The sequence below is a fragment of the Salvelinus fontinalis genome, chromosome 21, assembly GCF_029448725.1.
Source record: "Salvelinus fontinalis isolate EN_2023a chromosome 21, ASM2944872v1, whole genome shotgun sequence".
NCBI lineage: Eukaryota > Metazoa > Chordata > Actinopteri > Salmoniformes > Salmonidae > Salvelinus > Salvelinus fontinalis.
In genome coordinates, this window is record NC_074685.1 from 3,953,072 (window position 1) to 3,973,597 (window position 20,526).

The following is a 20,526-nucleotide window of genomic DNA, read 5'->3' on the forward strand; positions in this document are numbered from 1 at the left end:
ACAATTACAATTCTACAAAAACATTAATTGGGGCGAAGAGAAAATGTTGCAGTTTTAAAGGCCCAGTGCGGTCAAAAGTGTGATTTCCTTTGTTTTATATACAGTGCATTTCAGACAGTGTTTAGACCCCTTCCCTTTTCCCATATTTTGTTACGTTACAGCCTTATTCTAAAATGGATTAAATACATCTACACACAATTCCCCATATTGACAAAGTGAAAAAAATAATGTCATTTTTTGCAAATGTCTTAAAAATAAAAACATGAATACCTTATTTACATAAGTATTCAGAACCATTGCTATGACTTATACCATGCTAATATGATATCTGAGTGAGAGGTCAGGGCCCCTGCAATTAGTAGTTGTCCATGATTACTACTAACCCCTGACTCCCTAGCAACCTACTGTGACTCTCTCTAACCCCTGTCTCCTCTCCTCCAGACACCCTAACAACCTACTGTGACTCTCTCTAACCCCTGTCTCCTCTCCTCCAGACCCCCTAACAACCTGCTGTGACTCTCCCTAACCTACTGTGACTCTCTCTAACCCCTGTCTCCTCTCCTCCAGACCCCCTAACAACCTACTGTGACTCTCTCTAACCCCTGTCTCCTCTCCTCCAGACACCCTAGCAACCTACTGTGACTCTCTCTAACCCCTGTCTCCTCTCCTCCAGACCCCCTAACAACCTGCTGTGACTCTCTCTAACCCCTGTCTCCTCTCCTCCAGACCCCCTAACAACATGCTGTGACTCTCCCTAACCTACTGTGACTCTCTCTAACCCCTGTCTCCTCTCCTCCAGACCCCCTAACAACCTGCTGTGACTCTCTCTAACCCCTGTCTCCTCTCCTCCAGACCCCCTAACAACCTGCTGTGACTCTCCCTAACCTACTGTGACTCTCTCTAACCCCTGTCTCCTCTCCTCCAGACCCCCTAACAACCTGCTGTGACTCTCTCTAACCCCTGTCTCCTCTCCTCCAGACCCCCTAGCAACCTGCTGTGACTCTCTCTAACCCCTGTCTCCTCTCCTCCAGACCCCCTAACAACCTGCTGTGACTCTCCCTAACCTACTGTGACTCTCTCTAACCCCTGTCTCCTCTCCTCCAGACCCCCTAACAACCTGCTGTGACTCTCCCTAACCTGCTGTGACTCTCTCTAACCCCTGTCTCCTCTCCTCCAGACCCCCTAACAACCTGCTGTGACTCTCTCTAACCCCTGTCTCCTCTCCTCCAGACCCCCTAACAACCTGCTGTGACCCTCTAACCCACTGTGACTCTCTCTAACCCCTGTCTCCTCTCCTCCAGACACCCTAACAACCTGCTGTGACTCTCCCCAACCTACTGTGACTCTCTCTAACCCCTGTCTCCTCTCCTCCAGACCCCCTAACAACCTGCTGTGACTCTCTAACCCACTGTGACTCTCTCTAACCCCTGTCTCCTCTCCTCCAGACCCCCTAGCCACCTGCTGTGACTCTCCCCAACCTACTGTGACTCTCTCTAACCCCTGTCTCCTCTCCTCCAGACCCCCTAGCCAGCCTTCAAGATGGAGGAGGAACAGTGCTTCTACAATGAGTCCATTGCCTTCTTCTACAACCGCAGTGGAAAGTACCTGGCTACAGAGTGGAATACCGTCAGTAAGCTGGTGATGGGGCTGGGTATCACAGTATGTATCTTCATCATGCTGGCTAACTTGCTGGTCATGGTGGCTATATACGTCAACCGCCGCTTCCACTTCCCTATTTACTACCTGATGGCCAACCTGGCCGCCGCGGACTTCTTTGCCGGCCTGGCGTACTTCTACCTGATGTTCAACACGGGCCCGAACACGCGGCGCCTCACGGTGTCCACGTGGCTACTCCGACAGGGTCTCATCGACACGTCCCTCACGGCGTCCGTGTGTAACCTCCTCGCCATCGCCATCGAGCGCCACATCACCGTTTTCCGCATGCAGCTGCACACGCGCATGTCCAACCGGCGTGTGGTGGTGGTGATCGTAGTCATCTGGACCTTGTCGATCGTCATGGGAGCCATCCCGTCGGTGGGGTGGAACTGTATCTGTGACGTCAGCACGTGTTCTAGCATGGCGCCGTTGTACTGTAACTCCTACCTGGTGTTCTGGGCCGTATTTAACCTGGTCACCTTCCTGGTCATGGTGGTGCTGTACGCTCACATATTTATGTACGTGAGACAGAGGACCATGAGGATGAGCAGACACAGCTCTGGACCACGCAGGAATAGAGACACCATGATGAGTTTGCTGAAGACTGTCGTCATCGTATTGGGTAAGAACCTCGACTACCTTCACAACAGACACTATATGTTAGATACTAGTGCTGGGAAGGTTAGAGTTAGGACCACGTAGGAACAATCAATCAATCAATCAAGTTTATTTTATATAGCCCTTCGTACATCAGCTAATATCTCAAATTGCTGTACAGAAACCCAGCCTAAAACCCCAAACAGCAAGCAATGCAGGTGTAGAAGAACGGTGGCGAGGAAAAACTCCCTAGAAAGGCCAAAACCTAGGAAGAAACCTAGAGAGGAACCAGGCTATGAGGGGTGGCCAGTCCTCTTCTGGCTGTGCCGGGTGGAGATTATAACAGAACATGGCCAAGATGTTCAAAATGTTCATAAATGATAAGCATGGTCAAATAATAATCAGGAATAAATGTCAGTTGGCTTTTCATAGCCGATCATTAAGAGTTGAAAACAGCAGGTCTGGGACAGGTAGGGGTTTCGTAACCGCAGGCAGAACAGTTGAAACTGGAACAGCAGCAAGGCCAGGTGGACTGGGGACAGCAAGGAGTCATCATGCCGGGTAGTCCTGACGTATGGTCCTAGGGCTCAGGTCCTCCGAGAGAGAGAAAGAAAGAGAGAAGGAGAGAATTAGACAGAGCATACTTAAATTCACACAGGACACTGGATAAGACAGGAGAAGTACTCCAGATATAACCAACTGACCCTAGCCCCCCGACACAAACTACTGCAGCATAAATACTGGAGGCTGAGACAGGAGGGGTCAGGAGACACTGTGGCCCCATCCGATGATACCCCCGGACAGGGCCAAACAGGAAGGATATAACCCCACCCACTTTGCCAAAGCACATCCCCCGCACCACTAGAGGGATATCTTCAACCACCAACTTACAATCCTGAGACAAGGCCGAGTATAGCCCACAAAGATCTCCACCACTGCACAAACCAAGGGGGGGGCGCCAACCCAGACAGGAAGATCACATCAGTAACTCAACCCACTCAAATGACGCACCCCTCCTAGGGACGGCGTGAAAGAGCACCAGTAAGCCAGTGACTCAGCCCCTGTAACAGGGTTAGAGGCAGAGAATCCCAGTGGAGAGAGGGGAACTGGCCAGGCAGAGACAGCAAGGGCGGTTCGTTGCTCCAGAGCCTTTCCGTTCACCTTCACACACCTGGGCCAGACTACACTCAATCATATGACCTACTGAAGAGATAAGTCTTCAGTAAAGACTTTAAGGTTGAGACCGAGTCTGCGTCTCTCACATGGGTAGGCAGACCATTCCATAAAAATGGAGATCTATAGGAGAAAGCCCTGCCTCCAGCTGTTTGCTTAGAAATTCTAGGGACAATTAGGAGGCCTGCGTCTTGTGACCGTAGCGTACGTGTAGGTATGTACGGCAGGACCAACTCGGAAAGATAGGTAGGAGCAAGCCCATGTAACGCTTTATAGGTTAACAGTAAAACCTTGAAATCAGCCCTTGCCTTAACAGGAAGCCAGTGTATGGAAGCTAGCACTGGAGTAATATGATCAAATTTCTTGGTTCTAGTCAGGATTCTAGCAGCCGTATTTAGCACTAACTGAAGTTTATTTAGTGCTTTATCCGGGTAGCCGGAAAGTAGAGCATTGCAGACACATTGCAGACACTAACAGACACTATATGTTAGATTCTGGTACTGGGTAGGTTAGAGTTAGGACCACGTAGGAACAGACACTATATGTTTGGCCTCCCGGGTGGCGCAGTGGTCTAGGGCACTACATCGCAGTGCTAGCTGCGCCACCAGAGTCTCTGGGTCTCTGGGTTCGCGCCCAGGTTGGGCTGGGTTCGCGCCCAGGCTCTGTCGCAGCCGGCCGCAACCGGGAGGTCCGTGGGGCGACGCACAATTGGCATAGCGTCGTCCGGGTTAGGGAGGGTTTGGCCGGTAGGGATATCCTTGTCTCAGTATGTAAAATGTAATAAAATGTATGCACTCTACTGTAAGTCGCTCTGGATAAGAGCGTCTGCTAAATGACTAAAAATGTAAATGTTAGATACTAGTACTACGTAGGACCACATAGGAACAGAGACATCATGATGAGCCTGCTGAAGACTGTCATGATTGTACTGGGTAAGACCTTACCCTTGACATCACATAATAACATAATGCAGTATCCCTGTAAGACTAGGGTCGTGGACCTGGAGTAAGGACTAGGGATGTTGTCATGACCGCAGTAAAATCCCATGTTACTGTTGAGCCCAGGTAATCCCCTCTATTGTCCCTCCATCAGGTCCTAATGGCCTGGTACTCAGGGCTCTATTGTCCCTCCATCAGGTCCTAATGGCCTGGTACTCAGGGCTCTATTGTCCCTCCATCAGGTCCTAATGGCCTGGTACTCAGGGCTCTATTGTCCCTCCATCAGGTCCTAATGGCCTGGTACTCAGGGCTCTATCGTCCCTCCATCCGGTCCTAATGGCCTGGTACTCAGGGCTCTATTGTCCCTCCATCAGGTCCTAATGCCCTTGTACTCAGGGCTCTATCGTCCCTCCATCCGGTCCTAAAGGCCTGGTACTCAGGGCTCTATTGTCCCTCCATCAGGTCCTAATGGCCTGGTACTCAGGGCTCTATTGTCCCTCCATCAGGTCCTAATGCCCTGGTACTCAGGGCTCTATTGTCCTTCCATCAGATCCTAATGGCCTGGTACTCAGGGCTCTATTGTCCCTCCATCAGGTCCTAATGGCCTGGTACTCAGGGCTCTATTGTCCCTCCATCAGGTCCTAATGGCCTGATACTCAGGGCTCTATTGTCCCTCCATCAGGTCCTAACTGCCTGGTACTCAGGGCTCTATTGTCCCTCCATCAGGTCCTAATGGCCTGGTACTCAGGGCTCTATTGTCCCTCCATCAGGTCCTAACTGCCTGGTACTCAGGGCTCTATTGTCCCTCCATCAGGTCCTAATGCCCTGGTACTCAGGGCTCTATTGTCCTTCCATCAGATCCTAATGGCCTGGTACTCAGGGCTCTATTGTCCCTCCATCAGGTCCTAATGGCCTGGTACTCAGGGCTCTATTGTCCCTCCATCAGATCCTAATGGCCTGGTACTCAGGGTTCTATTGTCCCTCCATCAGGTCCTAATGGCCTGGTACTCAGGGCTCTATTGTCCCTCCATCAGGTCCTAATGGCCTGGTACTCAGGGCTCTATTGTCCCTCCATCAGATCCTAATGGCCTGGTACTCAGGGCTCTATTGTCCCTCCATCAGGTCCTAATGGCCTGGTACTCAGGGCTCTATTGTCCCTCCATCAGATCCTAATGGCCTGGTACTCAGGGCTCTATTGTCCCTCCATCAGGTCCTAATGGCCTGGTACTCAGGGCTCTATTGTCCCTCCATCAGATCCTAATGGCCTGGTACTCAGGGCTCTATTGTCCTTCCATCAGATCCTAATGGCCTGGTACTCAGGGTTCTATTGTCCCTCCATCAGGTCCTAATGGCCTGGTACTCAGGGCTCTATTGTCCCTCCATCAGGTCCTAAGGGCCTGGTACTCAGGGCTCTATTGTCCCTCCATCAGGTCCTAATGGCCTGGTACTCAGATTAGGCCCTCTAACCTAATCTGAAAGCAATGAAATCGAAAATCGAAACCACTTATTATCAAAACAGTATTGTGCTTTTAAAACTTTGTGATTGATCAATTTGAAGGAAGAAGTGCAACCGCGGGTTGATTTGTTAAACATGGTCTTTGTGAATGTTGTTTCAAAGTCCCCCCAAATGAATTAAAATAATGATTGTGCCTTTATACAATCCATAGCCTACTGCGTATTACACACGACAGAAAAACATTAACAAAAAAAAAATACTGATTTTAAAATATATTTTGTACATAATTGGTCTAGCCTAAATTTAAAAATTCAGATGTAGCTTACAATTTATAGTGCATTTGTATTTAATTTCGTATAACCTAGTGAGAGGGCGTTGTTTTATATTTTCATAATTCATTGGGTGACACATTTACCTCTAGCTCCAGAACATCTCCCCACCGTGCGTTTTCATCTCCTCCTCCCTTCTTCTTCATTCCTTTCTCCAGAACATCTCTCGCGTTTCCATCTCCTCCTCCCTTCTTCTTCATTCCTTACTCCAGAACATCTCTCCACCGTGTGTTTCCATCTCCTCCTCCCTTCTTCTTCATTTCTTTCTCCAGAACATCTCTCGCGTTTCCATCTTCTCCTCCCTTCTTCTTCATTCCTTTCTCCAGAACATCTCTCGCGTTTCCATCTCCTCCTCCCTTCTTCTTCATTCCTTTCTCCAGAACATCTCTCCACCATGTGTTTCCATCTCCTCCTCCCCTCTTCTTCATTCCTTTCTCCAGAACATCTCTCGCGTTTCCATCTCCTCCTCCCCTCTTCTTCATTCCTTTCTCCAGAACATCTCTCCACCGTGCGTTTCCATCTCCTCCTCCCCTCTTCTTCATTCCTTTCTCCAGAACATCTCTCCACCGTGCGTTTCCATCTCCTCCTCCCTTCTTCTTCATTCCTTTCTCCAGAACACAGAGATGTGGCTGGCAACAGTTTAATGAAATATGTGTCCTTGTGAAAACATGTTACTATTGATGTTCCCGAACAGATTTCATTTGGTTTCCCACATTAATCACTGGGTAGCTGCAGGAACAGGGTTGGAGAGCCCATGGCATACAGAGTACTGGGCAGGAACAGGGTTGGAGAGCCCATGGCATACAGAGTACTGGGTAGCTGCAGGAACAGGGTTGGAGAGCCCATGGCATACAGAGTACTGGGTAGCTGCAGGAACAGGGTTGGAGAGACCATGGCATACAGAGTACTGGGTAGCTGCAGGAACAGGGTTGGAGAGACCATGGCATACAGAGTACTGGGTAGGAACAGGGTAGGAGAGACCATGACATACAGAGTACTGGGTAGCTGCAGGAACAGGGTTGGAGAGACCATGGCATACAGAGTACTGGGTAGCTGCAGGAACAGGGTTGGAGAGACCATGGCATACAGAGTACTGGGTAGCTGAAGGAACAGGGTTGGAGAGACCATGGTATACAGAGTACTGGGTAGGAACAGGGTTGGAGAGCCCATGGCATACAGAGTACTGGGTAGCTGAAGGAACAGGGTTGGAGAGACCATGGCATACAGAGTACTGGGTAGGAACAGGGTTGGAGAGACCATGGCATACAGAGTACTGGGTAGCTGCAGGAACAGGGTTGGAGAGACCATGGCATACAGAGTACTGGGTAGGAACAGGGTAGGAGAGCCCATGGCATACAGAGTACTGGGTAGCTGCAGGAACAGGGTTGGAGAGACCATGGCATACAGAGTACTGGGTAGGAACAGGGTAGGAGAGCCCATGGCAAACAGAGTACTGGGTAGCTGCAGGGACAGGGTTGGAGAGACCATGGCATACAGAGTACTGGGTAGCTTCAGGAACAGGGTTGGAGAGACCATGGCATACAGAGTACTGGGTAGCTTCAGGAACAGGGTTGGAGAGCCCATGGCATACAGAGTACTGGGTAGCTTCAGGAACAGGGTTGGAGAGACCATGGCATACAGAGTACTGGGTAGGAACAGGGTTGGAGAGACCATGGCATACAGAGTACTGGGTAGGAACAGGGTTGGAGAGACCATGGCATACAGAGTACTGGGTAGCTGCAGGAACAGGGTTGGAGAGACCATGGCATACAGAGTACTGGGTAGCTGCAGGAACAGGGTTGGAGAGACCATGGCATACAGAGTACTGGGTAGGAACAGGGTTGGAGAGACCATGGCATACAGAGTACTGGGTAGCTGCAGGAACAGGGTTGGAGAGCCCATGGCATACAGAGTACTGGGTAGCTGCAGGAACAGGGTTGGAGAGACCATGGCATACAGAGTACTGGGTAGGAACAGGGTAGGAGAGACCATGGCATACAGAGTACTGGGTAGCTTCAGGAACAGGGTTGGAGAGACCATGACACACAGAGTTTAGGTGGAACATCACCTGTTGAGCAACAAAATAACCAGAGTAGCATGAGTGAAACAAGGTGTCCTCCATTCACTATCGCATACAGACAACATGTATTTCCCCGCCCTGCCCCTGTTCCTGCCAATTTTGATAATCTAAACGGTGTTATGGTATGGGCAGGCATAATAATTTGTTCTTAACGGACTTGCTGAGTTAAATAAAGGTTGAATAAAAAAACGTTTAATTTAAAAAAGCTACGGACAAAAAAAACACACTTGCATTTTATCGATGGCGATTTGAATGCACAGAGGTACCATGATGAGGCCCATTGTCGTTCCATTCATCCGCCGCCATCACTTCATGTTTCAGTATGTATAGGCCCCATGTCGCAAGGATCTGGACATAATTCCTGGAAGCTGATAAAGTCCCCGTTCTTCCATGGCCTGCATACTCACCAGACATGTCACCCATTGAGCATGTTTGGGATGCTCTGGATCAATGTGTACTACAGCATGTTCCAGTTCCCGCCAATATCCATCAACTTCGCACAGCCATTGAAGAGGAGTGGGACAACATTCCACAGGCCACAATCAACAGCCTGATCAACTCTATGAGGGTTAGGGGTTAGGAGATGTGTCGCGCTGCATGAGGCAAATGGTGGTCACAGTAGATACTGACTGGTTTTCTGATCCACGCCCCTACCTTGTCTTGAAGGTATCTGTGACCAACAGATGAATGTCTGTAATCCCAGTCATGTGAAATCCATAGTTTAGGGCCTAATTTTTTTATTTCAATTGACTGATTTCCTCAGATGAACTTTAACTCAGGAAAAAACGTTGAAGTTGTTGCATGTTGCGTTTACATAGCGTTTTAGTTAGGTCCTAGCAAAGAGAGATGGAGTCTTACGCTTCCTGCTCAGCGGTTAATGTGTCAGGGTTGGGGAGTTGAACAATACAGCTGGTTGTCCGGGACTACCGCAGTGCCTGACACCGTAGCCGCCCTGCTGCCAGAAAAGTTCCAGTGTCTGCATAGCACGGCATAACGTCACATTGTTGAAGCGCCAGCACCAGTCGTTACAGTAGTACAGGTCATAGGTCATAGCAAAAGCCAAGCCATGAACCCCAGTATGGCGGAGGCCAGCCCCGGCGCTGCCCCGGCGGAGGCCAGTGGTTTGTCAGACCTACCATTCCAGTTTCAGCATTATCTCTGTCCCTTTCTCACCGGACTGAAGAGAATTTAAAGTCAAGCACATCCAATTGTTATTTTTTGCTCTGTCAGATTTATCGCAATCAACCAACACTACAATTTGTTTTCTAAAACGACAGAGCTCTAAGTTAGATAAATTGACCACCAGGTACAATAGTGATATCTATTGTATTTTGTAGAATGAGTTGTGAGGGTCTCAGTATCACAATATATCACTTCTCAAAGCTATTGTTTGCTTCAGCTGCCTACCATTTTACTAATGGTGTGTATATTTCTGAGGAAGCACGGTGGGTGGATTTGAAGTTTTCTTTCGTCAGCTGAAGTGAGTTTTTAGTTTAATAGTTGGAGGGAAACTTAACATATTTCCAAGTAACACATCTGGAAAGCAGATGAGGAGGGCAGATTCCAGCTTTCTGGTACTGCTGTAAAATCTGTTATTCCTGATTTCTCCTGGGAACATCTATCAGAGGAAAGAGCAGGATCCATAACTAGCACCAAGCCCATAGCTTAATAAACACATTGTGTTTACCCCACAATGATAACCTGTTCTGGGAATAGTGCACTACATTTGACCAGGGCTCTATTTTTTATTTTATTTTATTTAATCTTTATTTAACCAGGTAGGCAAATTGAGAACACGTTCTCATTTACAATTGCGACCTGGCCAAGATAAAGCAAAGCAGTTCGACACATACAACAACACATAGTTACACATGGAGTAAAACAAACATATAGTCAATAATACAGTGAAAAAAAAATAAGTCTATACACAATGTGAGCAAGTGAGGTGAGATAAGGGAGGTGAAGGCAAACAAATATATGTATAAATAAATAAAAATATAAAAGGCCATGGAGGCGAAGTGAGTACAACACAGCAAGTCAAATAGAAACTAAAAAAAACACTGGAATGGTTGGTTTGCAGTGGAAGAAAGTGCAAAGTAGAGACAGAAATAATGGGGTGCAAAGGAGCAAAATAAATTAATTAATAAATACAGTAGGTAAAGAGGTAGTTGTTTGGGCTAAATTGTAGATGGGTTATGTACAGGTGCAGTAATCTATGAGCTGCTCTGACAGCTGGTGCTTAAAGCTAGTGAGGGAGATAGGTGTTTCCAGTTTCAGAGATTTTTGTAGTTCGTTCCAGTCATTGGCAGCAGAGAACTGGAAGGAGAGGCGTCCAAAGGAAGAATTGGTTTTGCGGGTGACTAGAGAGATATACCTGCTGGAGCGCGTGCTACAGGTAGGTGCTGCTATGGTGACCAGCGAGCTGAGATAAGGGGGGACTTTACCTAGCAGGGTCTTGTAGATGACCTGGTACCAGTGGGTTTGGCGACGAGTATGAAGCGAGGGCCAGCCAACGAGAGTGTACAGGTCGCAGTGGTGGGTAGTATATGGGGCTTTGGTGACAAAACGGATGGCACTGTGATAGACTGCATCCAATTTATTGAGTAGGGTTTTGGAGGCTATTTTGTAAATGACATCACCGAAGTCGAGGATTGGTAGGATGGTCAGTTTTACAAGGGTATGTTTGGCAGCATGAGTAAAGGATGCTTTGTTGCGGAATAGGAAGCCAATTCTAGATTTGACTTTAGATTGGAGATGTTTGATGTGAGTCTGGAAGGAGAGTTTACAGTCTAACCAGACACCTAGGTATTTGTAGTTGTCCACATATTCTAAGTCAGAGCCGTCCAAAGTAGTGATGTTGGACAGGCGGGCAGGAGCAGGCAGCGATCGGTTGAAGAGCATGCATTTGGTTTTACTTGTATTTAAGAGCAGTTGGAGGCCACGGAAGGAGAGTTGTATGGCATTGAAGCTCGCCTGGAGGGTTGTTAACACAGTGTCAAAAGAAGGGCCAGAAGTATACAGAATAGTGTCGTCTGCGTAGAGGTGGATCAGAGAATCACCAGCAGCAAGAGCGACATCATTGATGTAAACAGAGAAGAGAGTCGGTCCAAGAATTGAACCCTGTGGCACCCCCATAGAGACTGCCAGAGGCCCGGACAACAGACCCTCCGATTTGACACACTGAACTCGATCAGAGAAGTAGTTGGTGAACCAGGCGAGGCAATCATTAGAGATACCAAGGCTGTCGAGTCTGCCAATGAGGATGTGGTGATTGACAGAGTCAAAGGCCTTGGCCAGGTCAATGAATACGGCTGCACAGTATTGTTTCCTATCGATGGCGGTTACGATATCGTTTATGACCTTGAGCGTGGCTGAGGTGCACCCATGACCAGCTCTGAAACCAGATTGCATAGCGGAGAAGGTGTGGTGGGATTCGAAATGGTCGGTAATCTGTTTGTTGACTTGGCTTTCGAAGACCTTAGAAAGGCAGGGTAGGATAGATATAGGTCTGTAGCAGTTAGGGTCAAGGGTGTCCCCCCCCCTTTGAAGAGGGGGATAACCGCAGCTGCTTTCCAATCTTTGGGGATCTCAGACGACACGAAAGAGAGGTTGAAGAGGCTAGTAATAGGGGTGGCAACAATTTCAGCAGATAGTTTTAGAAAGAAAGGGTCCAGATTATCTAGCCCGGCTGATTTGTAAGGGTCCAGATTTTGCAGCTCATTTAGAACATCAGCTGACTGTATTTGGGAGAAAGAGAAATGGGGAAGGCTTGGGCGAGTAGCAGAGGGGAGGGCAGTGCTGTTGTCCGGGGTAGGGGTAGCCAGGTGGAAAGCATGGCCAGCCGTAGAAAAATGCTTATTGAAATTCTCAATTATAGTGGATTTGTCGGTGGTGACAGTGTTTCCTATCTTCAGAGCGGTTGGAAGCTGGGAGGAGGTGTTCTTATTCTCCATGGACTTTACGGTGTCCCAGAACTTTTTTGAATTTGTGTTGCAGGAAGCAAATTTCTGCTTGAAAAAGCTAGCCTTGGCTGTTCTAACTGCCTGTGTATATTGGTTTCTGGCTTCCCTGAAAAGTTGCATATCACGGGGGCTGTTCGATGCTAATGCAGAACGCCATAGGATGTTTTTCTGTTGGTTAAGGGCAGTCAGGTCAGGAGAGAACCAAGGGCTATATCTGTTCCTGGTTCTAAATTTCTTGAATGGGGCATGCTTATTCAAGATGGTGAGGAAGGCATTTTTAAAAAATGACCAGGCATCCTCTACTGACGGGATGAGATCAATATCCTTCCAGGATACCCCGGCCAGGTCGATTAGAAAGGCCTGCTCGCTGAAGTGTTTCAGGGAGCGTTTGACAGTGATGAGTGGAGGTCGTTTGACCGCTGACCCATTACGGATGCAGGCAATGAGGCAGTGATCGCTGAGATCTTGGTTGAAAACAGCAGAGGTGTATTTGGAGGGCAAGTTTGTTAGGATGATATCTATGAGGGTACCCGTGTTTACGGAATTGGGGTGGTACCTGGTAGGTTCATTGATAATTTGTGTGAGATTGAGTGCATCAAGCTTAGATTGTAGGGTGGCTGGGGTGTTGAGCATGTTCAAATTTAGGTCGCCTAGCAGCACAAGCTCTGAAGATAGATGGGGGACAATCAGTTCACATATAGTGTCCAGAGCACAGCTGGGGGCAGAGGGTGGTCTATAGCAGGCGGCAACGGTGAGAGACTTGTTTTTAGAGAGGTGGATTTTTAAAAGTAGAAGTTCAAATTGTTTGGGAACAGACCTGGATAGTATAACAGAACTCTGCAGGCAGTCTTTGCAGTAGATTGCAACACCGCCCCCTTTGGCCGTTCTATCTTGTCTGAAAATCTTGTAATTGGGGATGAAAATGTCTGAATTTTTGGTGGTCTTTCTAAGCCAGGATTCAGACACGGCTAAAACATCCGGGTTGGCAGAGTGTGCTAAAGCAGTGAACAAAACAAACTTAGAGAGGAGGCTTCTTATGTTAACATGCATGAAGCCAAGGCTATTACGGTTACAGAAGTCATCAAAAGAGAGCGCCTGGGGAATAGGAGTGGAGCCAGGTACTGCAGGGCCTGGATTCACCTCTACATCACCAGAGGAACAGAGGAGGAGTAGGATAAGGGTACGGCTAAAAGCTATGAGAATTGGTCGCCTAGAGCTACTAGAGCAGAGAGTAAAAGGAGGTTTTCTGGGGGCGATAAAATAGTTTAAAGGAATAATGTACAGACAAAGGTATGGTAGGATGTGAATACAGTGGAGGTAAACCTAGGTATTGAGTGATGATGAGAGAGATATTGTCTCTAGAAACATCATTGAAACCAGGTGATGTCAACGCATATGTGGGTGGTGGAACTGAGAGGTTGGATATGGTATAGAGAGCAGGGCTAGAATCTCTACAGTGAAATAAGCCAATAAACACTAACCAGAACAGCAATGGACAAGGCATATTTACATTAAGGAGAGGCATGCTAATCGAGTGATCAATAAGGGTCCAGTGAGTAGAGGTTGGTTGGGGTCGTGGCAATCCAGACAGCTGGCCGGGTATATGGCTAACGGTAGCAGCATAGGATGGAGGTCTGTTTGTAGATACCTCGTGCGTTTCCGTCGGTAGGTTAGTGGGGTTCCGTGTAGTGGGGTTCCGTGTGGTAGAGGGGATCAATCCAAATTGGCAAAATAGATATAGTGACCCAAGGAAAAAAATAAAATAAATAAATAATAATAATAATAATAGTTGTCCGATATACTTGTTCAAATAGCAGCCGATAAGACAGCTAACGATTAGCGGGCCTCAGATGAGCGTTCAGGTAACGTCGGGACGGAGGTGCCAGTTGGATAAATCCCTCGGGCAGATAACGTCGGCAGTCAGTCGCGGCAGTCAGTCGTGAAGGCCCGGTGGGGTTCCGTATCTGCAGCAGCAACAAAAGAAACGGGTCCGGATGGTGATGGAACTCCTCAGCTGGCTAGCTCCAGAATGATTTGAGTTTGCTCCGGGGTCGACGTAAGCCAATAGTCACACGGTTTGCAGCTAGCTAGCTGCGAAATCAAGGTGCAAGTGTCCAGAGCCTGCGGCTGGAATCCGGGGAAACTGAGAGAAAAAGAGTCCCGGAATACTCCGGTCCGAGTCGCGTTGCACAAAAGTGCCGGTAGATTATCGAGCTAAAGGAATAGCTGATGACCACTAAACGTGGGCAGCTGAAACACCAACGCTAGCCAGCAAACCGGCTAATTTCGGGGCAGCTACAGATTAGCTTCTGGCTAGCTATCGGAGTAGCTTCTGGTTAGCTTTCAGGCTAGCTTCTGAATTAGCCCCTGGCTATCTTCCACGATGGATTTTCAGATTGAGGTAAATAATACTTTTTGTAATTGGTGAAGCGGGTTGCAGGAAAGCTTTTGCAGGAAAGCTTTTGTAGTTGAGTTCTTGGATAATAAAATAAATAAAAGATATGCGAAGAAAGGTGTAAATATATATATATACAGGACACAACAATACGGAACAGAAAAAGACGTCTGAACTGCTAAGCCACCTTGGACGAGTTGTCCTCTAAAGTGCAATACAAAGGGAAAAGTTTGCCATTTGGGACGACGATATAATACCCAGGCACATTCGCATTCACCTGTCACTTCTTATTGGCTAATGGAAGACCAGTGTCACTGTGATGAAGATCCACTCAGGTGTGAAACCAACAGATCTTTTATTAGGACCCAGGTGTGTGTGTTCCCAGCAGCTCCTAAAGATGACCGAGATGGAGCTATGGGACCTGGGCTGGCTGGCACGGACACTCACACTAACACTCACTCATTCAGTCACTCGTTCACTCACTCACAACCCAGGACTGTAACCTGAATCGGATTGATTGTCCTTGTTAACGTATCTGTAATAACACCAAATGTAAAGTTTCAGATAACCCTGTCTAATTCACTATTATATCACTCTTTAACACGTGCGCACACACAGAGGGAGAGAAGGAGAGAGAAAGACAACAATACTGTTGTAGATTCTGCCTTTGAAACAATGAGTTGTGTGTTTCTGCCCTGTGAATTCAGAACAAATGACTGGCTGCGTCACAATTGGCACCAGGGCCCATAGGGCTCCCTACATAATGGCCGCAGGGCTCTGGTCAAAGGTAGTGCTCTATGTAGGGAATAGGGCTCTGGTCTAAAGTAGTGCACTATATAGGGAATAGGGCTCTGGTCAAAGGTAGTGCTCTATGTAGGAATAGGGTGCCATTTGAGGCACAGACACTGTCCACTAGCCAAGCCCTCCCATCTCTGGCCTGCCTGCTTTAAACCATGGGCCAAGCCCTCTCATCTCTGGCCTGCCTGCTTTAAACCATGGGCCAAGCCCTCCCATCTCTAGCCTGCCTGCTTTAAACCATGGGCCAAGCCCTCCCATCTCTGGCCTGCCTGCCTTAAACCATGGGCCAAGCCCTCCCATCTTAAACCATGGGCCAAGCCCTCCCATCTCTGGCCTGCCTGCCTTAAACCATGGGCCAAGCCCTCCCATCTCTGGCCTGCCTGCTTTAAACCATGGGCCATGTCCTCCCATCTTGAACCATGGGCCATGTCCTCCCATCTTGAGCCATGGGCCTTGTCCTCCCATCTTGAACCATGGGCCTTGTCCTCCCATCTTGAACCATGGACCTTGTCCTCCCATCTTGAACCATGGACCTTGTCCTCCCATCTTGAACCATGGACCTTGTCCTCCCATCTTGAACCATGGACCTTGTCCTCCCATCTTGAACCATGGGCCTTGTCCTCCCATCTTGAACCATGGGCCTTGTCCTCCCATCTTGAACCATGGGCCTTGTCCTCCCATCTTGAACCATGGGCCATGTCCTCCCATCTTGAACCATGGACCTTGTCCTCCCATCTTGAACCATGGACCTTGTCCTCCCATCTTGAACCATGGGCCTTGTCCTCCCATCTTGAACCATGGACCTTGTCCTCCCATGGTCGGTTTGACAGCTGTAAACATTCTCCTGAGCACAACTCATCCGCTTCATTCCGTCTCTCCGCGTCTACACTTCTGCAGTCTGCCTAGGTCTGCAAAGCTGTGGATCCTACAACGTTGGTCAGTTATTATTATTTGTTTTTTAACACAGAACTAAATATACATTACAAACAATTACGCTTTACATTAAGACATTACAAACATTGAACAAGTAGACGTTAGAGAGAAAATACCTTGCATGTAATACACTTAACATTTTATGTGATTTAGTAACTGTCCAGTCATGTGATCGATAGCGTTAGATGTTATTTTGTTGTTTTCTTGAAGGTGGGTTTACTTTTTAATTTTTAAAGAATTCAATTTAGTGATGGCTCTGTATATTATTGGAGATTTGTCCTTGGTCTGAGGGGTATCAGATTACCTGGATTTGCCTGTCTGGTTTGGTGGTTATGTTCATTGCTAGTATACACTAATTGGTCTGAAAGATACCTTTTTTTTAAAGTATTACAAAATTATTTAAAAAAAATCAAGACTGGACACTAATTGGCTTTCATCAGGAAACTATGAGCAGTTCAGGTGCATTGAGTTTAAGTTCTAGGGGAAGCCATGAGAGATTAAAATGCACGTGGTCCCGTGTGGCTCAGTTGGTAGAGCATGGCGCTTGCAACGCCAGGTTTGTGGGTTCATTTCCCACAGGGGGACCAGGGTTCAATTCCTACGGGGGGACCAGGATGAATATGTATGAACTTTCCAATTTGTAAGTCGCTCTGGATAAGAGCGTCTGCTAAATGACTTAAATGTAAATGGTTGACCTTCAAGGGGAAGCCGTGAGAGATTAAGATTCATTGGGTTGACATTCATTCATATAGAGCTAGGAAGAGCTAGTCTGGCAGCCATGTTTTGAGAGTTGAAGCTTTTTTAGGTATTTGTTTTGCTGCAGATGACCATATGACTGGACACTACTCTAGGTGTGACAGAACCAGAGCTTGAATCACCTGATTCAGAGTGTTGGATGTTAGATAGTTAGAACATTTTCTTGTCCTTACCAATTTTAAATACAACGTTCTCTATATGTTCAGACCAGAATAGAGCTGCGATGGATGTGACGTTCAGTAGTTTGGTCTTTTTTAACTTGTCATACAGCCAAACCATCCTTCAAAAAGTTTTATTCAGGGGCACCAGTAAGCATATATCTTGGACCAAATACAATACATTTTGTTTTAGAAAAATATTCCAACACCAATGTGTTAAAATGAACCCACTCAGACACCGTTCTTAGTTCTCTGCTCAGTACATCTGTTAGCTCATTAAATGTTGATGCATATATTGTAGAGTCATCAGCATACTTAACCACTCTTGCTTCGTTCATTACTGAGCGTACACCATTAGTAAAGATGGAGTAGAGGAGTGGTCCTAGGCAGCTGCCTTGAGGAACACAACACGCTAAAGATAGAGTATTTGCAAGTATTATGGATCCCCATTGGTTCCTGGCAAGGCAGCAGCTACTCTTCCTGGGGTTTATTATGGATCCCCATTAGTTCCTGTCAAGGCAGCAGCTACTCTTCCTGGGGTTTATTGTGGATCCCCATTGGTTCCTGGCAAGGCAGCAGCTACTCTTCCTGGGGTTTATTATGGATCCCCATTAGTTCCTGTCAAGGCAGCAGCTACTCTTCCTGGGGTTTATTATGGATCCCCATTGGTTCCTGGCAAGGCAGCAGCTACTCTTCCTGGGGTTTATTATGGATCCCCATTGGTTCCTGGCAAGGCAGCAGCTACTCTTCCTGGGGTTTATTATGGATCCCCATTAGTTCCTGTCAAGGCAGCAGCTACTCTTCCTGGGGTTTATTATGGATCCCCATTAGTTCCTGTTGCCAAGGCAGCAGCTACTCTTCCTGGGGTTTATTATGGATCCCCATTAGTTCCTGTCAAGGCAGCAGCTACTCTTCCTGGGGTTTATTATGGATCCCCATTGGTTCCTGGCAAGGCAGCAGCTACTCTTCCTGGGGTTTATTATGGATCCCCATTGGTTCCTGGCAAGGCAGCAGCTACTCTTCCTGGGGTTTATTATGGATCCCCATTAGTTCCTGTCAAGGCAGCAGCTACTCTTCCTGGGGTTTATTATGGATCCCCATTAGTTCCTGTTGCCAAGGCAGCAGCTACTCTTCCTGGGGTTTATTATGGATCCCCATTAGTTTCTGCCAAGGCAGCAGCTACTCTTCCTGGGGTTTATTATGGATCACCATTAGTTCCTGCCAAGGTAGCAGCTACTCTTCCTGGGGTTTATTATGGATCCCCATTAGTTCCTGCCAAGGCAGCAGCTACTCTTCCTGGGGTTTATTATGGATCCCCATTAGTTCCTGTCAAGGCAGCAGCTACTCTTCCTGGGGTTTATTATGGATCCCCATTAGTTCCTGTTGCCAAGGCAGCAGCTACTCTTCCTGGGGTTTATTATGGATCCCCATAAGTTCCTGCCAAGGCAGCAGCTACTCTTCCTGGGGTTTATTATGGATCCCCATTAGTTCCTGCTATAGCAGCAGCTACTCTTCCTGGGGTTTATTATGGATCCCCATTAGTTCCTGTCAAGGAAGTGTTTTTAAATCTGATTCTCCTGCTGCATCAGTTACCTGATGTGGAATAGAGTTCCATGTAGTCAGAGTCTGTTCTTGACTTGAGGATTGTAAAGAAACCTTTGGTGGCATGTCTTGTGGGGTAGGGATGCACCGATATGACATTTTTAGCCGATACCGTTATCCAATATTTTCCACGCCCCCCAAAAACGATACCGATAACCGATATTTAACATTTTTTGCGGCCTTTTAAGCATTCTAGTACAGTTAAATAGTTAACACACATTGACGCAGCGGTAATAGTCACTGCATCTCAGTGCACGAGGCGTCACTACAGTCCCTGGCTTCGAATCCAGGCTGTATTACATCCGGCTGTGATTGGACAATTGGCCCAGCGTCGTCTGTGTTTTGCCCGGGTAGGCCGTCATTGTAAATAGTAATTTGTTCTTAACTGACTTGCCTAGTTAAATAAAGGTTACACACACACCACACTGACCCCCCCCCCCAAAAAAAAAAAGTATTGTCATTTACGTATGTCCCCAATGAATGTGTGTGTGTGTGTGTGTGTGTGTGTGTGTGTGTGTGTGTGTGTGTGTGTGTGTGTGTGTGTGTGTGTGTGTGTGTGTGTGTGTGTGTGTGTGTGTGTGTGTGTGTGTGTGTGTGTGTGTGTGTGTGTGTGTGTGTGTGTGTGTGTGTGTGTGTGTGTGTGTGTGTGTGCGTGCGTGCGTGTGGTTGTGTTTTTGGCATCATTAACGGTGAAGACTGTTATTTTATCAAATCAATTCTCTGTAATTATTATTATTATTACGTGATTAAACTAGTCATGTAAATGTAATTAACTAGGAAGTCGGGGCACCAAGGAATATCTTCAGATTACAAAGTTATAATTTTCCTAATATAACTCTTCAGATATTTGAATATCTGATCAATTAGTCTTCTATTAATGAATTATTCTTTACCTCGTTAATCCAGAATTCTACGGCGTTTGGAATGAGACTATCTGCACGAACCCAGCCTAAACCATGAATCATCAATACACCAATTGGCTTAATCATTTATTTACTAACTAACTAATCACAGAAATGCACAAACAGTAGATATTGGTTACTAACAATGATAGGGAAGATTCCCCAGTGGGCTAGGCCGATAGGACGGCTTGGTGGTTCGTATTGGTGGTTCGTATTGGTGGTTGGTATTGGTGGTTCGTATTGGTGGTTCGTATTGGTGGTTGGTATTGGTGGTTGGTATTGGTGGTTCGTATTGGTGGTTCGTATTGGTGGTTCGTATTGGTGGTTCGTATTGATGGTTCGTATTGGTGGTTCGTATTGGTGGTTCGTATTGATGGTTCGTATTGGTGGTTCGTATTGGTGGTTCGTATTGGTGGTTGGTATTGATGGTTCGTATTGGTGGTTCGTATTGGTGGTTCGTATTGATGGTTCGTATTGGTGGTTCGTATTGGTGGTTCGTATTGGTGGTTCGTATTGATGGTTCGTATTGGTGGTTCGTATTGGTGGTTGGTATTGGTGGTTCGTATTGGTGGTTCGTATTGGTGGTTCGTATTGGTGGTTCGTATTGGTGGTTCGTACTGGTGGTTGGTATTGATGGTTCGTATTGGTGGTTCGTATTGGTGGTTGGTATTGATGGTTCGTATTGGTGGTTCGTATTGGTGGTTCGTATTGGTGGTTCGTATTGGTGGTTCGTATTGGTGGTTCGTATTGGTGGTTCGTATTGGTGGTTCGTATTGGTGGTTCGTATTGGT

At 47.1% G+C, this 20,526-nt stretch overlaps 1 protein-coding gene across 1 annotated transcript in view; it reads left to right on the top strand.

The window, feature by feature from the left end:
- The window catches only part of LOC129818061 (lysophosphatidic acid receptor 1-like), a 103,813-nt gene that overhangs the window by 31,729 nt on the left and 51,558 nt on the right, over window positions 1-20,526 (top strand). Inside the window, exon 2 of the mRNA XM_055873603.1 lies at window positions 1,519-2,278. Within this exon, the coding sequence (XP_055729578.1) occupies window positions 1,540-2,278 (739 nt within the window). The 5' untranslated portion in view covers window positions 1,519-1,539. The remainder of the gene's footprint in view (window positions 1-1,518; window positions 2,279-20,526) is intronic.